The sequence below is a fragment of the Lepidochelys olivacea genome, assembly GCF_965140295.1.
Source record: "Lepidochelys olivacea isolate rLepOli2 genome assembly, chromosome: 2".
NCBI classification, from domain to species: domain Eukaryota; kingdom Metazoa; phylum Chordata; order Testudines; family Cheloniidae; genus Lepidochelys; species Lepidochelys olivacea.
This window is the reverse complement of record NC_140412.1, coordinates 195,969,369-195,989,024: the sequence shown is the minus strand read 5'-3', so window position 1 is coordinate 195,989,024 and position 19,656 is coordinate 195,969,369. Positions and strand designations below refer to the sequence as shown.

At 38.6% G+C, this 19,656-nt stretch overlaps 1 protein-coding gene across 1 annotated transcript in view; it reads left to right on the top strand.

Moving 5' to 3' along the window:
- STT3B (STT3 oligosaccharyltransferase complex catalytic subunit B) overlaps positions 1-19,656 on the top strand; it is a 74,124-nt gene that overhangs the window by 5,770 nt on the left and 48,698 nt on the right. The window contains exon 2 of the mRNA XM_084619222.1: positions 18,592-18,700. Coding sequence (XP_084475348.1) covers positions 18,592-18,700 — 109 coding nt within the window. The remainder of the gene's footprint in view (positions 1-18,591; positions 18,701-19,656) is intronic.

The following is a 19,656-nucleotide window of genomic DNA, read 5'->3' as shown; positions in this document are numbered from 1 at the left end:
ATTTTTATTTATTTCGATTTAAAATAAGACACCTATCCAAATCTCCAGGTGCCCTAACAAATTATTAGCAATACCACAAATACGTTGAGACCCTACCAGTATTAAAGTAATCATTTCAGCAGGAACTCAGCCAGTCACACACCTACTTCTTCTTTTTTGTGGGAAGCATACACTCAACCCTCTTGAAAAAACTGTCGAACAGACACTTTTGGAGTATGCCAGGATGGTCACCAAAGCTGAACTATTTCAGACCAAGGGGAGTAAATTCCATAGTCTTGGAGCCCTCACAGAAAATGCTCTGCCAGCTGCCTCCTCTTTTTTAAAACGAAGGAGATTCAGCTTAGGCGCCCCTGTTGACTTGAGCTGTCTCAGTAAGGCACAGAATAAGAGGCAATCTTTCAGGTAGCTAGTCCCAAGCTATTTCTTGCTTTATGGTAATAACTAACACCTTAAACTCCACCCAGAGACCAATAAGTAAGTAGTGCAGATTCTGGCGCACTGGTGCTATGCTCCCAGTGAGATGCCTTGCTCAGTTTTGCTCCATTTACTTAATCTTTTACTATGGGTGGATGCTACTTTCTGGATTGTTGCTTGCAGGGCTACACATCTTTTCTTTTTAAAAGATTGTTATCTTCAATACGGAACCTATCAAGCAGATGTGAAACAGATTAAGGCCTGGTCTACACCTAAAACTTAGATTGACCTAGCTATGTCACTCAGGTGTGAAAAATGCACACCCCATGAGAGATGTAGTGAAGCAGACCCAGGCACCAGTATAGACACCAGTGGGTTGAGAGAAGAATTTTACCATTGATATAGCTATCACCTCTTGAACAGTGGATTTATTACAGTGATGAAAAATACCCTTCTGTTGCTGTAGCAAGTATCTGCTTTACAGGGAGGTAGCTGGAGTGCTTGTAGTGTGGACATCCCCAAGGGTCAGTTTTTCTCTGCTACTGTTTACAAAAACTCAGCAGTAGAAGTAAATGTGGGAACTCTTCATGGGAGGAGGACAATCCCTAAAAGAGTACTGGAGCCAACTGCCTTGCAAGAGCCAGGAGGTTGAGGGAGTAGTAGAGATCTTTTTCACCATTGTGTCCATGAGACACTGGTATAGGAAGGAGAAACACAAGGAATGTGTGGGGGCTTCAGTTTGAGACATCTAATGGAACCCTTGAGCAGGGTTCAACGACACCATCCAAATAAGATTCCAAACACCCTCCCCATTCCCAGAAGTTGTTGGCTTTTCACCTCTGCATTGTCTGTGGACAATGCCTCTTGGCTCCAAACTTTATCTGTTGGCAACTGGTGGGTTCAGTGTGCTAGTTATTAGTGCTTGGAAACTTCACTAGACTCCTTTGTGGGGTCCCATGGATGGTTGTAGGTATTGGCATGGGGTGCAGGAAGAGATTGTTGGAGAAGTCAGAAAAGAGAAATATGGTGGGTGTGCATGCGCTGTGGAGAAAGTGCATGGAATGAGAGTGGGAAGAAGTAAGGAGAGATAAAATACAGGGATGGAGGTAGAGAACACAATGTAGGGAAAAATTCTGCACACAACATTTTAAAATTCTGCAAATTTTGACAAAAAAACACTACATAATCACACCAGTTTCAATTATTTTGGTAATTTATTTCAAAATACCTGTCAGCAAGTATGTCTGTAACAATACAGACACACACACAAATTCCCGCAGGAGCAGAGAGTTAAAGAAACCCCTGTGACAACCCAATTCCTGTTTCTCTGTCTCCTTCCCCCCCCAATCCCCTGGCCGGCTGGGGGGGGCCAGACACCCCTCCCCCCCGAGCCCAGCCATGGGCACCCCAGCCAATACACACAAACCCCTTCCCTCCCCGGATCCCAGCTGTGAACCCCCTTGTCCATATACCTGCACCCCTTCCTCCCTGGAGCCCAGCTATAGCCCCCCCCACCCCAAGACCCGCTCCCCCACCACACCCCCCAGGATCCAGAGGGAGAAAACAGTCTGATGCTCGGTACCAGGCTTGCATGGAGTTTCCTGTGCACAGCTCTCTCCTTCCTTCAGGGCACGCTGGGAGCTATAGTTGCCAGGAACCCTCTAGCTCCCTCTCCCTCCCCCCAGCAGTGTCTTCTGTGTGCGAGCTGGACTCTGTCGGGTCTAGTGGCAGCTAGCAGCACTGCAGCCTGTTGCTGTGGGGGAGGAAATTCCACATGCACGTTAATTTCTGCAGAATTCTGCGTTGCGCAGTGGTGCAGAATTCCCCCAGGAGTATACATTCTGCTCTGTCTGAGGGGATAGAGCCTGCCCCACTCCTACCTCCTCAGAAACACGCAAAGCGCTGCCCCTCCATGCTGAGTGTGTCACAGTAATGAGCAAGAGGGACGGTGTCTCTCTCTCTCTCTCTCTCTCACTCACATTCATGACTGAACAACTCGCCCCCCTTCCCCTGTGGTCATTTACATTTCAACTGGCTGTTCCAGGCGCCTGAACCAACCTGGCTGCGCTGCCAGGTAGGGGCACATGACCACTGTTATGGCTTCCCTTTGCTTCTCTATCAGAAGTCATTTTTCTGTAGGGAAGCAAAGAAATCTGTGGAGGACATTAATTCTGTGCACATGCAGTGATGCAGAATTCCCCCAGGAGTACTTTTATAGAGAACACCCCCACCCCAGGCAGACAGCTGAGAAAAAACACAGACTGGGAATACGGACTGAGCCTAGGGAGATCCAGTCTGTGAGAAGGACTTCAGGAAACATTAAATGTGTGCATAGAACACTCCTGAGGGAATTCTGCTCCATAGAAAATACATTCTGCAGAAGAAGTGCTGCAGTTCTGCCTTTCTCCCACCAGAGGCCACTGTGGCACCAGAATAGCTGGCTGACCAGCATTAAAAGCTAGCCGCTGGCTGCTTTCATCACAGCAGCCTCTTGTGGAGCCAGGTTAGGAGGCAGAGTGGGCCAAGTGGGGCTGCTGGGGGTATGTGTGTGCCACAGACTGAGGTTTAAAGGGCTAATGAGTGGGACAGACTGGAGTACAGGCTCCGGAGCTAGTGGGGTGACAGCATTGAGCCAAGCGCTGAGTGTGGGGGGGGGCTTCAGGGCCACATGTGGATGAACGGTATGGGGGGGCTACAGGGACAGGGGCATATGTGCCTGACTGACTGGAAGAGGTTCAGGGTCTTTGTGCGGGAGGCTTCCCAACTCCCTAACCATTTCTCCCCCCCCCCCCCCCCAAGAAACCGTTCCATACTTTTCACCCACAGCCAACAACCCTTCAGGTTCACTCTCGGGGTCCTTCCCTCTCCCTCAACTCCTCCATTACCTCTGACTCCTCCAAGCCTTTCTCCAGCTTCTGAGGGATGCAGGAAATACATTTCTGTATTGTAGTTTAATGAATTATTACTCATAGTTCTGTATTAATATGCCTAGTAAGGAATCTATTTGTTAAAAAAAAAATTCCTGAATCTTTCTATTTGTCTATATTTTTACAGACATACTTGCTGACAGGTATTTTGAAATAAATTATCAAAATAATTGAAATCAGTGTGATTATATTGTGTTCCTTTTGACAAATAAAATATACAGAATTTTAAAATATTGTATGCAGAATTTTTAGTCTTTTGGCACAGAATTCCCCCAGGAGTAAGAGACAGCCTCTTTTTTCAGCCTGTGGCCTCACTCCCATTGAGAATAATAGAAAATGTTAGTTATTTTGAAAGAGGGATTATTTTTATCAAATCTCTGCATTTCCCTTACTCGTACTCGTCCTGCAAATTTAAATATTGGCCTCCTTCATTGCAGGGCAGCTAACATGACTTAGTACCAGGTAAACAAGGTTACCGTCTCTGCTAGCTATGCTGATATGTCTTTCAGGATGGAAGAAGAGGGGGGATGATTAACAAGATAAATTTACTAACTGGTAAAGAGCTGGTCCGAGTTCCTTCTTCCATTCCACAGCTCTCCCTTTCTACCCTCTTTCTTCTTAAAGGTAATTCAAAAGCAGAAACCCTATGGGAAGTGGAGTCAGGTTTTATATGTTCTGTTCTTTGCCTTCTTACTTCTTGGTCACTGGTGGCATAATGTTAGTGTGATGATTATTCCAGCAGTGTTGGAGTTGAGGAGGGCATTCAACAAACTTTTTTTACAAGTGAAAAAATTTCCCATGTCAAATGTTACTATCACTTTGACTATGCCTTCCATCCTTTTCTACAACTGCAACATTTATTTTAGTTGAAAGTGGTGCACTTAGTCATTTTGGTAGTGGTACTTAAGTATTCCTAGTGTGTTTATTAACCAGGTTATATTAAAAATATTTTAAATAGGTGTCATGTCACCATCTTTAAAAAAATTGTAGGTCTGTGAGGACTCTTCTGAGTAACAGCTGACAATAAGAAATTTCTAGCAGATTGGTGGCCTTCAGGCCCGGAATCAGAATGACCTTATATGTTAGTCACTGATTCAAAGATTAGTTTTGCCTCTAATAACTGTCAGAACTCCTCTCTTGGAAAGACTGCAGTGACATAATATTTATAGTTCAAGAAAGACCTGATACTTTTCCTTAAAATAATAATTTTTTAGATGAAAATCCAAAGGCTTACAAAAAAAAAATCCTTTATCAGATTTCCAATAGCATTACTAATTAAAAAGAAAATCAGAATCAAGATAGGAAATATTTAGAAATGTGGCAGAAGTTTTCCCTTTAATCTTTTATTCTTTGCATCTTTTCTCCTTACACTTAAAAAAAAAAAAAAAAAGACAAAAATGCATTGATTTCAGAGGTTTATTTTTATTAGGTTTCAGTTTTTGAAAGTTATAGTCCCATATGTAAAGAGTGAAGTTATAGGTTACATGTCCTCTCATTTGTGCTTTACTGTTCATTTTTTAAATTCATAATGTAAAGTCAGGTTTTCAGTGGATTGAATGGTAAAAGTTAGTTTGAATTTTAATGGCTTATAAAACATAAATATATTTTGAAATTTGTAAAAATGTAGATATATATATGTATATCCTCTTCTTATGACCAGAAATTAGTTCTGAAAGTGGTTTGTATGCATGTTGGAAGATGTTTGTATTGTTTGTATGATTGTAATTGGATAATCCTATCCATTTTGTGCTTTTTGTTTTTAGGAAATTTAGGGTGTAAGCTGTCTTGACGCTCAACAGGCAGATATGTAGTGATCTTTATTTTTTTTAAATGTTCCTATCTAATGATCAGGCACATGTACAATACAAAGTACAAGTTGACTCAGTGGTAACATGAGACTTAGTCCCCAGTGCAAGACCATCTCACCCACCCTCTAATCAATTTCAAATCAGATCACTCAACCCAGTAAAGAAAAAAATGCCTAGCAGTATGGATCATTCCAGAGTTAAGGACTTCTGAGAATGTGCTGCCCTCTTATACCAACCATTCACATCTAGAGAATTTAAGATTGTTTCCCAGGTGATCTCAACTGCAGAAGTAAAACATGAGAAAGAGAGTGTAAAGTATACAAGACCTAAATCATAAGCTTTATAGATAAATAATAATATTGTTTGTGAACTTCATCTAGGAAAAAGGTGAAAGCCTGGACTGCATACTCTGGAGAACAAGATTCCAACAAAAAGTGTGGCTAAGTAACTGGGCAATCACATTCTTAAACCTGTTAAGGCTGAAGATCCAGATAGCTGGAGATTGTATGGGAAATGTGATGCCTAGCTGAATATGAGTTACCTTCTTTTTCTCTTTACTTTTGATCAAATATTTTTTATTTTCTACTCCTTCGATCTCAGTTGCTCTGCTGCACTTCTGAGCATGCTATAAAAGTCAGTAAAATGAACATTTAGGTGTCTCAAGTTTTCATGAAAATGAAGCATAAATAGAAATAAAAGTTAGTCACTGATAGTCATATAAAATCTTTTATATCATAAACTTCAGCAAACATTAACAGAGTTGGGGGAGAGCAAGGTGCCCAGATGTAATATGGGGCAGGGAGGAAAGGAATCTGAACAGGGCTCAGCTAAACTAAGGAAAATAGAATGTTAACTTCATTAATAATGTTACAGAACCCACTGGTGTTTCTGGCAGGAGGAGACCTGAGCCTCTTGGTTGTTTTGGAATGAGACGCTGTCTGGGTGGCAGTTACACACCCACCAGCCTAGCTCCCTGAAAACTGGGTATATACAGAGGCCACCTCTTGGCTTTACTCTGCCATTGCTTCTGGCCCTAGTTGTACTGCTGCTGTCACCACAGCTGCAGCTCCCATTGTGAAAGTTGCTCTTGGGTGAACTGAGGAAAAGTAAAACACTCTATTCTCTGTGTGCTTCCGTAGTTCTTCAAGTGATTGCAGATGTCCATTACACTACGGGTGTGTGCATCTTGTGCATTGGTCTCAGAAAGTTTCCCCTAGCAGGACCCGGGGGTAACCACACCTGCTCCCTGTTACTCCAAATCAAGGGTATAAAGGGTGGAGATGTTCCCTCCCCTTCAGTTCCATCTTACCATTGGTGGTCACAGTGTGCTGTCATTTTTTCCTCTGTGAATGTGCAGTCAGTGTGTTTTTGTTAGTGGTACTTGGTGCACCTGGTGCTGGGGAAACCCACGTCTAGGTCCCTAGGCTTCAAACTTTACTTTGAGTGGTGCAAACTCTTGCCTGAAATGCTTGAGTGACAGGACAGGTATCTGTTTTTCCTAGACAGCTGGATCAATACCAGTGGAAGCATAAGCAGCAAAGGAGGAGACCTCTGCTACCTCCTCATTCACGCACCTCTAAACAGCCTATCTGATTCCTGTTGAGTATGGCATTTGGACTGTAGCAGATCTTAGACTTTCTATCTCTCTGCCCCTCCTTTGGCAGCAGGTTGTCGCATTTCCTAAGTATGTGGCAGTCCGTTACCTCCCGCAAGTGGGTGCTAAAGATGGTGGAATTGGGATGTATCCTCCAATTCCTGTCTTCCCCCTGTTCCCAGGGACCCATCTCACGAATCAGTTCTGAAATAAGTGCAGATTCTATGTTCTTTGGGAGCCATAGAAGTGCCCTCTCAGTATTGGGGCACCAGGTTTTACTCCCAATGCTTCCTAATATCCAAAACAATTCTGGACCTTCAGAACATCAAGAAGTTAGTTCTGAATGCCCTTGCAACTATTGTCCCTTTGCTAGATCCAGGAGATTGGTATGCTGCCCTTTTCTTCCCCCTGTATTTTGTAGCTACTGTACTTCAATGTTATGTTTAGTGCCCTGGCTAGAAAATGTATTGTAAATTTTTCAAGCCATGTTCATAATCATTTGTAAAAAGGAAAATTCAGAATGCAAATTGCTGATGTAGTAACAGGGTTGCTATTTTAAATATACAAAATTCAAATCAGAGTGTAAGGTTTCAGCGGTAACACATCTGTACCACGTTAAAGATTTGTATACAAGCACACATTTAACAGCTTTTAACTCAGATAGAATATTACATATGTACATTGTAGCCACATTTGCATTTAGTAGAATGTATAATGTCTGGATGGTCATAATTAAATTTCATCATTAACGTTTCGTTCAACAATTTGTATATAAGTAGATACCAGTCACATTTGTAGTAATTTGGAACTGAGCATTTTTATGACAAGGGCTTAATATCATGCTTTCCCCGAAGAAACACCTTACGCAATCCATTCTGCAAAATCAAAATTTGCTTTTAAAAAAATCTAGCTCTTACACTTGCAAGGATTGTAATTACGGGCTGTGTAAACAATAGGTAATTTTCTTGAGTCTGCGGGCATAAAGCCCCAGTGCCCCTGCTGTGCTAAAGGTTTTAGGGCCAGAGTGGAAGTAACAAGGTTCTGATTGGTTTTACTGCTGCTATTCACATCTCTGAACGGTAATGGCATTGTCTGGAATCTTATCCATTTCATGCTATTAATGACGGGAACTAGGCTTCTTATTTGGTTATTGCTAATATGCCTCCCTTTCCGTCACCCTCACCTCAACTCTAGTATTTAGTAACTTATATGTTTATGCTATGTTTTGTTCCCTGGCTAGAAAAAGTATTGTAAATTTTTCAGTACTTGTATGTAATCAGATGCAATGGAAAGGTCAAATATGTTCTAGAACTATCAATTCTGTCTACCTCTAGTGTTGTTAATCTCTAAACAAAGTTGTTGCACTACTGTCCTGTTGTGTTTTTTATGTATGTTTTACTAAGAGAGTAAGCAAAATATCTTTTTAAGTATTCATTTTAAACAGTGCTTTTGTCAAGGAAGTACAAGTCTTAGTACTTGTTGTCAAAGCCAAAGATGTCTGCTTATAAATACAGCAGTAATTAATTTGGTACAGAAATGCTGCAGTATTCTAGAGCGCCTTGGTATAACAGGTGATTACAGTAAGTGGTGTTAATCAGTCATCTTACAGTGTCACCCCATGTCATGAAAGAGCAGTTTTCAGGGTTGAATAAAATCAAACCTAAAATTGGAAAGCTAGCCAGGAGAAAATGAGTATTGATATTTTCCAGCATATTAATGGAAATGTTAATCAGGTAGCTGAATTTATAAATTCTCATCTTATAAACCAATCAAAATTCATGTCACTGCAAAAATCCAATTACTATGATTGCTTGTACAGCTGCTCTGCTTCTTCACTTTAATGTTTTGCTGCGCTTTTTGATATTTAAATTAAAATATGTTTAAAACTAGTAACCTTAAATTTATAGCCCATCTATATTACATCTAAAATTGTATCAGGGTACATAGTTACAACATAGTAGTCCTGTAGCCCTATTACAGTCTGATTAAAAGTTGGGTAGATAAGACCTAACAACATCACTGTAAAATCCAGTTATGTGGTCATTGTTAGGTTCTATCTACACTATAGTTTTATTTATTTTTTTATTTGTTTACTTTTATAGTGACCAAAGGTGTGCTATGTACTTTACAATGCTAGTGGAAAGGCATGGTCCCTGCCTTGAAGAGCTTAAAATCAAATTTTAGATGTGATACTACAAATAAGAGAAACAAACATTAGGGCAGAGGGAGGGATGAAAGTTACGACAGTTTCATTTAGTCATTCCGGCTTAAACATGTGTACATCTGCATGTTCACGCAGAAGTTGGAGTTTGTATTTGGCTGGCCAAGGACAGCATTATGGAAGGGTTCCAACAAACCTGTCCAATTTACCACTTGTGGGAGCTAAAGTTATTAGGGTTAACCTTAAACTACTCAAGGGTACTAGTTTATTTCTGAGATAAATACTGTAGTAAAATGGAATATACAGGAGACTTGCTAATCATGGTTCAGATTACCCTTCCAATCCCCCTCAAGAGTCTGAAATTGGAGACTGAATATGTCAAGAGCAAGAACTATGTGGCTATAAGTACCCCTAACACCTTTGCGTAGGCTTAAAAAGTTTACATGTTCACCCACAAATTGAAGCTTACTGGCAAGTGTAAAAAAAACTGTGTAGCTCCGCTTCCCCAAGGTCAGACCCCTCTGCAGTTTCAAGGAGAAAATCCTAGAAATGTAGGACTAGAAGGGACCTTGGTATGTCATCTAGTCCAGTCCACTGCACTGAAATTGACTAAGTATCAAGACCATCCCTGACAGGTATTTGTCTAACCTGTTCTTAAAAAGCACCAATGATGGAGATTGCACAACCTCCCTACATAATTTGTTCCAGTGCTTAACTACCCTGACAGTCAGGACGTTTTTCCTAGTGTCTAATCTAAAGGTTTCTTTCCGCAATTTAAGCCCATTACTTGACCTGTCCTGTCCTCATTGGTTAAGGAGAATAGTTTATCACTCTCCTCTTTATAACAACCTTTTACGTACTTGAAGACTGTTATCGTGTCCCCCCTCAGTCTTCTCCTCTCCAGACTACACAAACCCATTTTTTCCAAATCTTTCCTTATAGGTCATGTTTTCTAGACCTTAAATCATTTTTGCTGCTCTGCCCTGGGCTTTCTCCGATTTGTCTACATGTTTCCTGAAGTATGGTGTCCAGACATAGTACTCTTGTCGAGGCCTTTATCAGTGCTGTATAGAGTGGAAGAATTACTTCTCGTTTCTTCCTTACAGCATTCCTGCTAATACACCACCAAATGATCACTTTTTTTTTGCAACGGTATTCCACTGTTGACCCATATTTAGTTTGTGATCTACTATAACCCCCAGATCCTTTTCTGCAGTACTCCTTGCGAAGCAGTCATTTCCCATTTTGTATTTGTGCAATTGATTATTCCTTCCTAAGTGTAGTACTTTGCATTTGCCCTTACTGAATTTCATCCTATTGATTTCAGACCATTTCTTGAGTTTGTCAAGATCATTTTAAATTTCTAATCCTGCAAAGCGCTTGCAACCCCTCCCAGTTTGGTATCATCAGCAAACTTTGTAAGAGAACCCTCTGTGCCATTATCCAAATCTTTTATGAAGAGATTGAATAGACCCAGACCCATCACAGATCCCTGCAGACCCTACTCAGTATACCCTTCCAGCTTGGCTGAACCATTGATAACTGCTCTTTGAGAATGCTTTTCCAATCAGTTGTGCGTCCACCTTGTAGTAGGTTCATCTGGGCTATATTTACCTTGCTTGTTTATGGGAAGGTCTTGAGACAGTATCAAAAACCTTACTAAAATCAAGATATAGCACGTCTACTGCTTCCCCCTTATCCACAAGGCTTGTTATGCTGTCAAAGAAGGATATTAGATTGGTCTGACAGAATTTGTTCTTGGCAAATCCATGTTGACTGTTACTTATCACCTTATTTTCTTTTAGGTGCTTACAAATTGGTTATTTGCTCCATTATGTCATGTACTGTTGAAGAATGTTTAGTTGTAAAATTGTACGTTTAACTTGTATTTTTAATTCATTAAAAGAAACAAACACACTACTTATGTCACTCTACTTTTTCTTTTGTATAACTGAACATGGTATGTGTTTTCCTGTGGTGTCTTGTTTTTCTTCTCGTCTTCCTCCTCATCCTTCTGTCTCCTCACTTCTCCTTTCCTTGCATTGTGTTCTCTCTCTCTCCTATTTTTTTTCTTTTCCCCTTGTTTGTCTCTGTGTGTCTGTCTCTCTGAGAGATTTTTTTCCCTAATTTACCCACTCGCACATACAACCTATAGGAATTGTTAGGAATTTAACTCTAGTATTTAGTAACTTATACTAAAATGAGGCTGTCGCTGTTGGGAAAGTATGCAAATGTGAAGTTAACATTTCCATTGCTTTCAGCTATAGAGAGCGGGGAGGGGTGCTGTCCGCAGGCCCTTTTCAAAGACTTCATGTTTCATCCTGGGGTGGATTTGATTTAAATCACTAGTCAGGAAGACTTGATTTAATCATGGATTTCTACGTAAAAGTGCATTTTTGTTGGTGGTTATAACCTTAATACATATTCTTCACAACTCAGAGATCGATGTACATTTCATTTTTAGAAGGTACACACTATACGTTTTTAAAGTGAAAGCTTTTCAGATTAGTTTTACAGCTATATCAGAAAATTAATGATTGTGTGGTTATTTAATTTACCAAAGGTAATGGAAGCAGATATTTATGAAGTCATTGGGAAGTGAACTATCTCCAAGTCAACAGGTTAATCATTAATATTTGGAGGATTTTATTGCCATGCTGTATTAGGAGGAGAACATCACCAGACAGACATTTTAATTGTTTTATTTAACTAAAACAATAACATTATATATTCTGGGTATTTTCTTCAACAGCAAACATATAATATTTTAACAAAACAAGCATATAAATTTTTGAATTGAGATAAACATTCAAGTTTTTAAAATCAGGTTTGTTTTTGTTAAATTTATTTTTAACTAAAATAGTTAAATGAAATATTTTTTTAAAAACCCCAAAATTAAATCGATTGTAACAGTCAGGTCAATGTGAGAAACTTAAAATATTGGCTTCTGCAGCTAACTCAGTCATCTTCACCTTCTTTTTCCTGTTTGTTCATAATCTGGAAAAGAAAAACAAGCTTGCCTGGTTTTTCAGGTCCCAAACGATTTCTCAAATTGGAACAAATTAGGCCAAAGGAAAAAAATATTCTTTCTACACCAGCGGAAGAAGCTACTGCTGTTAAAAATGAGATTATCACTTCAACAGTCTCTGAATTTAAGTGCTTATATGACTTCCACCAGTTCACTGGTGTGGCTTTCTTTAAAACATCATCAGCAAACAGATTTCTTGAATGCTTCACGCTTAGCTCTGAAGTTTATTATAGTTGGCATTGTGGAGGGATGATTGCTGGATGTCCATGTCCTAGCCAACTCCTCTTCTTCAGCAGTTAAGGTTTGACCCTAGTACCGAGTATTGAGAATATTTTCAAGAAAATGAGCTGGAGATAGTGCTTGTCCCATTCGTTTTTTAATGCTTGTAATTTAACTCTGTCATTACATATTTCTTTTTAAGATCTCACTCGGTTCCTTCCAAATTTCCACAGCATCAGCAATAAAACAGCTATTTCCCTGCATTTTGTTCAAGGCTATAGAAATGGACTTCAGGATACTCAGCACGTGTTCAACATTTCTCTTAAGCCCAGCATTGAGAACTTTGGCTGTGACAGTGCCATCTATTTTTTCACGATTTTGTTCACAAACTGTCATCAGATTTGGCCAGTTCTTGTTATAATGCTCAAAACAGTCCACTTCTGAGTTCCATCACACATCTTGTGAGAGAGTTAGCTTGGTTCCTCCCACTTTTTTCAGAGCAGCTGCTGCAAAGTGGTTGTTATGGAAGTATTTTGCAATTTCAGCAACATTAGCCTTTATTTCTGGAACACTGAAGTCTTTGGCTAGGAGGTGCATCAAATGAGCACTGCAACCGTATGTTATTAACTTGGGACTCTCTTCTCATCTTGGATACGTTTTCAGCATTGTCTGTGACCAAGCTGTGTACTAGACATTTGAATTTTTTTCCACAGTTTGTTATAGTGTTTACCGCTACTTCTTGTAAGTATTCTGCTGTATGTGCATTTCCTGATGTATCAATTGTTTCTGTAAGGAAGACATTCCCTTCTTCTGTTGTCACACAAGGACATACAACAGGATAATGGTGGACACTGCTCCACCCATCAAGACTCAGGTTAACAATTTCACCCTCTAGACCTTTTGCACACTGCTCAATTTCTCTTTCATACACTTTATCCAGCAATTTGCCTGCGACATCCGCTGTGTTGGGTGGACTGTATCCTGGTCTTAATGACTGAACCATGTTAATGAAGTGTGGGTTCTCAATCATACGGAAAGGAGAGTTTGTTGCATAAACAAACAGGGCAATTTTTTTAATCAATCACCTCTTTTTGTAATCTGCTGGTTCTTATCACAAACTTATCTATGGTTGTTTCTGGATGATGGAGGTTTTTTTTTCTTCTTTTTGCTACAGGTGATGGATATACTGTGGCTATGTGACATACGTGATGTGACTGAAACACTATCATTGGCAGATAACGCTGAAACTATAGAAAATGATGGTGATATTGAAGGTGGATAGTCTTCAGAATCCTGTATGTTGAGGATGGATTCTTCTAAACAAAATAAATCAATGAAGTTATTTAATTATTATTACTATACTGCTCATTTAGTATTACTCATTGCATTCACTGACACTAAGTACTACTTTAGAGGTAAAATTGTAAAAGGAAGATCTGCCTATTTCAGCTATTTATTTTTTATCACAGCTGCATCTAAAATGATAGTACCATAGAGTAACAACTTTATTTTTTGCTCAAACTTGAGAATTCAAGAATAGTCCAGAAAGAAGACAGGCAGTCCTTAAGAAAGAAGTATGAAATAAAAAAGTTTACCATTCTGAAGATCTTGCATGTTCAGACATGTTCCTTTCATCATCTTCAATGCAGCTTTCTCCTGAGAAGGAACGCTTCTCTTTATGTTGTTTCATTTGGGCAACCAGGCCTTGCATTTCTTTGTTGCACTGTTTGCATTTTGTGTGCATGCCTATCTTACCCACAGGTAGAGGAACTTCATTAAAATATTCCCAAACTGGATCTCTCTTGCGGCCTGCTGCCATTATAGGTTTTCCCTTCTAGTGAGAGAATGGTATGGTGTGATCTCAAATCAATGAAGGCTACACTCAGAAAGACCTCAAGATTACTGGAATATGCTGCTCAAACAGTTTCACTTTTGTTTCTACTGCCTGTCCCTCCCTTCTCACATTTATCTCCAGACTTCTTCTCCTTGTCCAGGTCTATTCCGCCCCCAACAATCTTCTATTCATCGAACTTTTTGAAACTTTGTACTTTTAGAGAGAGGTAAGGGATTGACTCTGTCTACACAAATTTGTGGAGGGACAGTAGGGTTGAGGTCTGTTATTTCTTATCTCTATATTTATTAAAAACATTTTTGCTGTTAACAAGCATGTTATCTCTGGAGACGCAAATCCACAGTTTGAGAACTGCAAAACTAAGCATCTGTGATGGTATGTGCTAGACTGAGCACTGGGTCCCATTAGGTAGATAGAAAGATTAACCTAAATCTGTACAGAAGCCCCTGGAACTCCGTAAGATTGGGTCCCTAATCCATGAACTATTGGAACTCATTTACAAAACTTTTCTTAAACATTACATGAACTCATTGTCTCATACTATAGAATTAGAATTTATAATCCTTATTCCATGATGAAATGTCTTTGAGCTATAATATATCTTAATTAAAACTATCTTTAGATAGGTTTCTTCTTCCAAAAGCATTTTATCAGAACAATCTGATTTAAATTAAAAAAAAAATTTTTTTTTTTTTGAAAAAAACCTTGATTTTTTTATCCACCCTGCTGTTTCATCCTCTGTCTAGTAGCTATCTGGTTAAACTTGCAGCCCAATCCTATGCTCCCCTTGCTGCTGTAGTGGAAAAGGAGTATTCTTTTTCTTTTCACTGCTCCTCCAAAGTTTGTAGCTGCCAATGTGATGATGGTCTCTGACCGGTTTACCACTTTCTTTGACTGGCTGTCTGGAAGGGTGGGTTGGTTGTGTGTGTTTCCACTGTTCTTCCAGATTTCATTTTGAGTCCTCTTCCCCCATGAATAGTATCAGTGCCTGTCTCTGCCGATGCTCATAGCTTTCTCGAGTGGCAGCAGAGTACTGACCTTACAGCCAATTTCACTGCTGTCACTAGATTCTGAATAGCAGAAGTTAAAATCAGCAAGACTGTTTTTTTCTCTTCTTTTCTCTTTTGTCTTTGCTCCAAACTTGATTGTGTTAAAACATGACTGAAGAGCTCTGCACTTACATGAGGTCCAAAGCAGTTTAGCAGATCAGATCAACAGACAATAATAATCTCTTCATGGATCATCCTCCACAGTTTCTGTCTTTCACAGAATTTTTCAGAAATGGGGCTCTCCAACTATAGACATATTCATGACTGGTCTAAGCAACAAATCTCACGTTTTGCTGCACAGGATGAATGAATCCAGGCTCCATCTTGGATTCATTTCTGATTCAGTTGAACAAGAATCTACTCTATGCATTTTCCCTCCAAGCCTTTTAATCCCTAGAGTCCTTGGGAACTTATGACATGACAGGGCTTCAAGTTATGTTAATAGCCCTAGTGTAGATGCTGCAGTTTTGGTACTTAAAGATGATACCCCTATCTCTTTCAACCACAATTCAAGCTGCTTGTCGTTCTGGACATAATGTCACAGGATAAAGGTCCGATTTGACACCTGGATCCAGTGTCTACATCTCACAGTTTGGATGTGCTTCTGTTCTGTGTACCATTTTCTATTAAGACTGCATCGTTGGTGGCTATTACTTCTGTTCAGAGTGAGTGAAAGTCAAGCATTCATGGTAGGACCACCTATACCACCTCCCAGAAGGACAGTGTTACTCTTCATTCCCCTCCTACACGTCTGCCTAAAGTGGGCTTAGACTTCCATTTAAATCAACTGATTCATTTAGTTCTTTCCAAGACCTCACTAGTCCCCGGCAGAGACTGAACTCCACACTATGGACATGTTAAGAGCTATCTGTGTATTACCTCAGTAGGACAGAACTGTTCCACAGATCACAAAGACTGTATCTTTTGTAATAAATCCAGAGGATGGGTTTTTTCAACAGACTTTCAAAAGGGGTATCAGACTGCATTAGAATTTTGTTATGAACTGAATAAATTGACCCCACCATCTCATATCAAAGCACATGTTGTTAGAATTCAGGCAGCCTTTTCAACCATTTTAAAAGTCATCTCTTCCACTTGAAATATGTAGGGCTGCTACTTGGAGCTGCATACATATTTTTTCAGCTTATCGTTCTCGGATGTCAGCCTCTAGAACTGATTCACCATTTGAATGCACAAACCTTGGATGGTTTTCATTTGTGAGGTTCTTGGAAAGAAGTAATGCCTTAGGTAAAAACAAAGTGAGATGCCTGTAGTTAACCTATTAAATCCATATGTAGCCTTTCAAGTGGCCTGATTTTCCCACAACTCCCATTAGTGTATGTATCTCCCCGAAGGTCTTAAATTCTGTGAATAGTCATTGTTACAGTATAGGAATACTAAATATTGCAGTTTAGAAGAACTGAGGTATTCATATTCTGGTTTTCTGATCTACTTACTGTATTTATAATGTCCCGCATCATTTTCTGGACGGCCACTCCCAACACTTACTGTACATCTTGTCAAGGTACAAAATTAATGTAATATTATTGCTGTTCATTTCAACTATGAAATCTTGAAATGTGTGTTTTTGTAAGTTTTTATTTATGGCAGGAATCACAGTCCATTTTGGAAAGCTGGAGTTAGTTTATTTTATATCTGTCAAAAGTATACTAGGGAGAAGTGGAAAATTAAATTCTTCCATACTAATGTTATAAATAAAAAGGAATTTCTTCACTAGTTTTCATTGGCAGTTGACAGTGCTCATTAAAGATTTAAGATTATGCTACCAAAGCAGGTAGTAAAAGATGTTAAAGTTCACTTTCCACTGAAGACAGTTGTGCATATTTAACAGTAGTTTGCAGCACAAGGAGGTGGTTAACGGTTTTTTCCTATTTCATCCACTTAAGCAGTCTTGGAATTGTGGCACAATAAATATGAGCGGTCTTTTTTTAGCATCCAATTAAGGCTTTGTTAAAGGATTTCTAAACTAAACTATGTCAGTAAATATGTTATCACCAACTCACTGGAAAAAACAGAACAAACAAGACATGCTCTAGGACACCACCAGCCACTGACTGGGTTGTCCTGTGCTTCTTATGTCAGCTGTTTAGATTGTGAGCTTCTGGAGATTGGGACCATGTCTTCCCTTTCATCTTGTGCAATTCTGGGCATACTATTTCCACTAATCAAATTAATGATAAACTTTGGTGTGCTTAGATAAGAGACTAATTTTACAGGTATGGTGTTTTACAGATCATATTGATGTTGACAATTCAGAACTGAAGAATTAATATTTTTAGCAATCTAGTCAAATGGGGGAATAGTTTCAGGGTTAATAGAAATTAATGGCACATTGTCGCTTGATATGATTGAATCTTTCTTAGTCAGAAGGATTGATGTTTTTGAATTTTCTTATATAAACATAATTGGTTTCTTCTTATAGTACACAGTATCTTATCAGTGGGCTTACCCGATAAAATATCTTATTTGTCACATAGGAGTCTCTGGTGAAAATATTATATTAAAAAATCTGCTTACAACTTCACTTGACTGATGAGTTGGCTCAGTAAATGTGAACCTGCAATTTGCTGACCTCTGTAACTGAATTTCAGTTTCTTGTGCTCCTTTGTTGTGTTGATTAAAAATCACTGATGACATGTTTAGATGTCTTTCAGCTGCTAAAATTGTTTTCAGGTATGCAGGAACTTGAGTGCTCTTGCACTGTGTGGGTAACATGCTAGTCTCATTCTGTTTACTCTGGGGATATGTGATGTGAAATATTAAACTGAATAGGTAGACACTTGTATAAGGGAGGGCTCCTTTTTCTTATATTTTTAAGGTAATTGGGTCTTTGGTTACAGAAAATATATGCAAGAAACTTATTTTTTGAATTTTCTTTTATATTAAAACGGTGAATAACTTTCAGGCCAATGGATTGTAACATTGCATACTGTTTATATGCTGAGTGCTGTTGGTACTAGTTTTGTCTATCTTGCCATATTACTTCATCTTGATCCTATGAGTTGAAAGTTGGCAGTAGAGTAAGTGCTACCAATATACTTAATTTAAGAATGAAGGACTGACAAATTCTGCCGTGATCTGAAGCCAATTTTTCCGGTATCCTAAATAGTCTGGCTATAATGGATAATCTGTTCTTTCATTACATTTAAAGATTTGATTACTTGCATGATGCAGAGATTAGAGGAAAGTTGAAAATGAGAGAATGTCTGACGCATTTTAACATACGCTTTTAAAAGTGGGGGGAGGCACATTTTGCATGGTGTGTATAAACACTAGATTTAAATCTGAAAGCAAGGTTATAGTGGATAAATGGGAAAAATATAACTTGGGCAGCTTGATTGCAAACTTTATTTAGGTCCAGAATTGAATTCTGCATTTATTTCTTTTACGCATATGGGTCTTGACACTTGACCCAGGTATTGATTTATAATTACTGTTTCCTATGGAAAGAGGAGAGATTAGCTGTTGCTATATTAACTTCAATTATTCTATTCTAAATTTCTCTTTTCTTTTTTTAGGTTTAACTATAGATCAACACATCACCTTGCATCCCATGGATTTTATGAATTTTTAAATTGGTTTGATGAAAGAGCATGGTATCCACTGGGAAGAATAGTAGGTGGGACTGTAAGTATGAGAGTGATCACTTCTTGGTGAATTTAAAAAATTCAGGATAACTACAAGTGAATTACTACATATGTTAAAGGAGAAACTAAATGTAATGTGCTTTTAATTGCTATAATAGCTACAATAAGAATTTCAGTTACCACTAATACAATGTCAGCTTTATACCTCGAGTTCATATAACTTACTGTCAATCAGTAGCCAAACCTGAATAGTATATGCTTATATGTCAACTTTCAGTAACAGTAATTGAGACTATTATGACTTGTTGTAGCATGTATCATTACAGACCTACCTCTCTGATGGTATGGATGACTATGCATTTTTCAATTGAAGCCAAGAGTAATGCTTGGCTTTTTCATGTTCATGGCCAAGGTTTGGATCTGTTATATTTTTTTAATGTGGATATTTCTGATTCTGTAGAAAATGATGCCCCCATTATTTTTAAAGATTTTCTAAGGAATATAAAAAATAAATGAGATAAAATTAATTTGGATGTAAAGTGCTAAACAGCAATGATAGACAAAAAAAATTAAATGACATCAAATTGTGGTACAATGAAATGTCACTGATTTTAGGAAGACTGTAATTAGAAAGGTGTAAAGAGTTCTAATGGCAAGCAAATGTGTTGAAAACCCATAGAAGCACCTTTTCCTCAGTAATGAGAGAATAAATACCATTTAAATGGATTTACAGAGCATTTTGCAATAAATTAAATCAAATGGTGATTTTATTTTTAAACAAAACATTTTAATAAATCAGCTCTATATAACTTTTGAAATCCTTGTTAAAATGGATTAAAAATATAATTTCATCTTTAATTCCTGACACATTTCGGAAGGTCTCAACATATTTAGTGGTGTTTTTTTTTTTGTTCAACTTCAGGCATTTAGGGGAACACCCATGTTAAAGTTTAATTCAGCAGAAATTTATTACTTATATTGTTTTTGCAGGGCAGT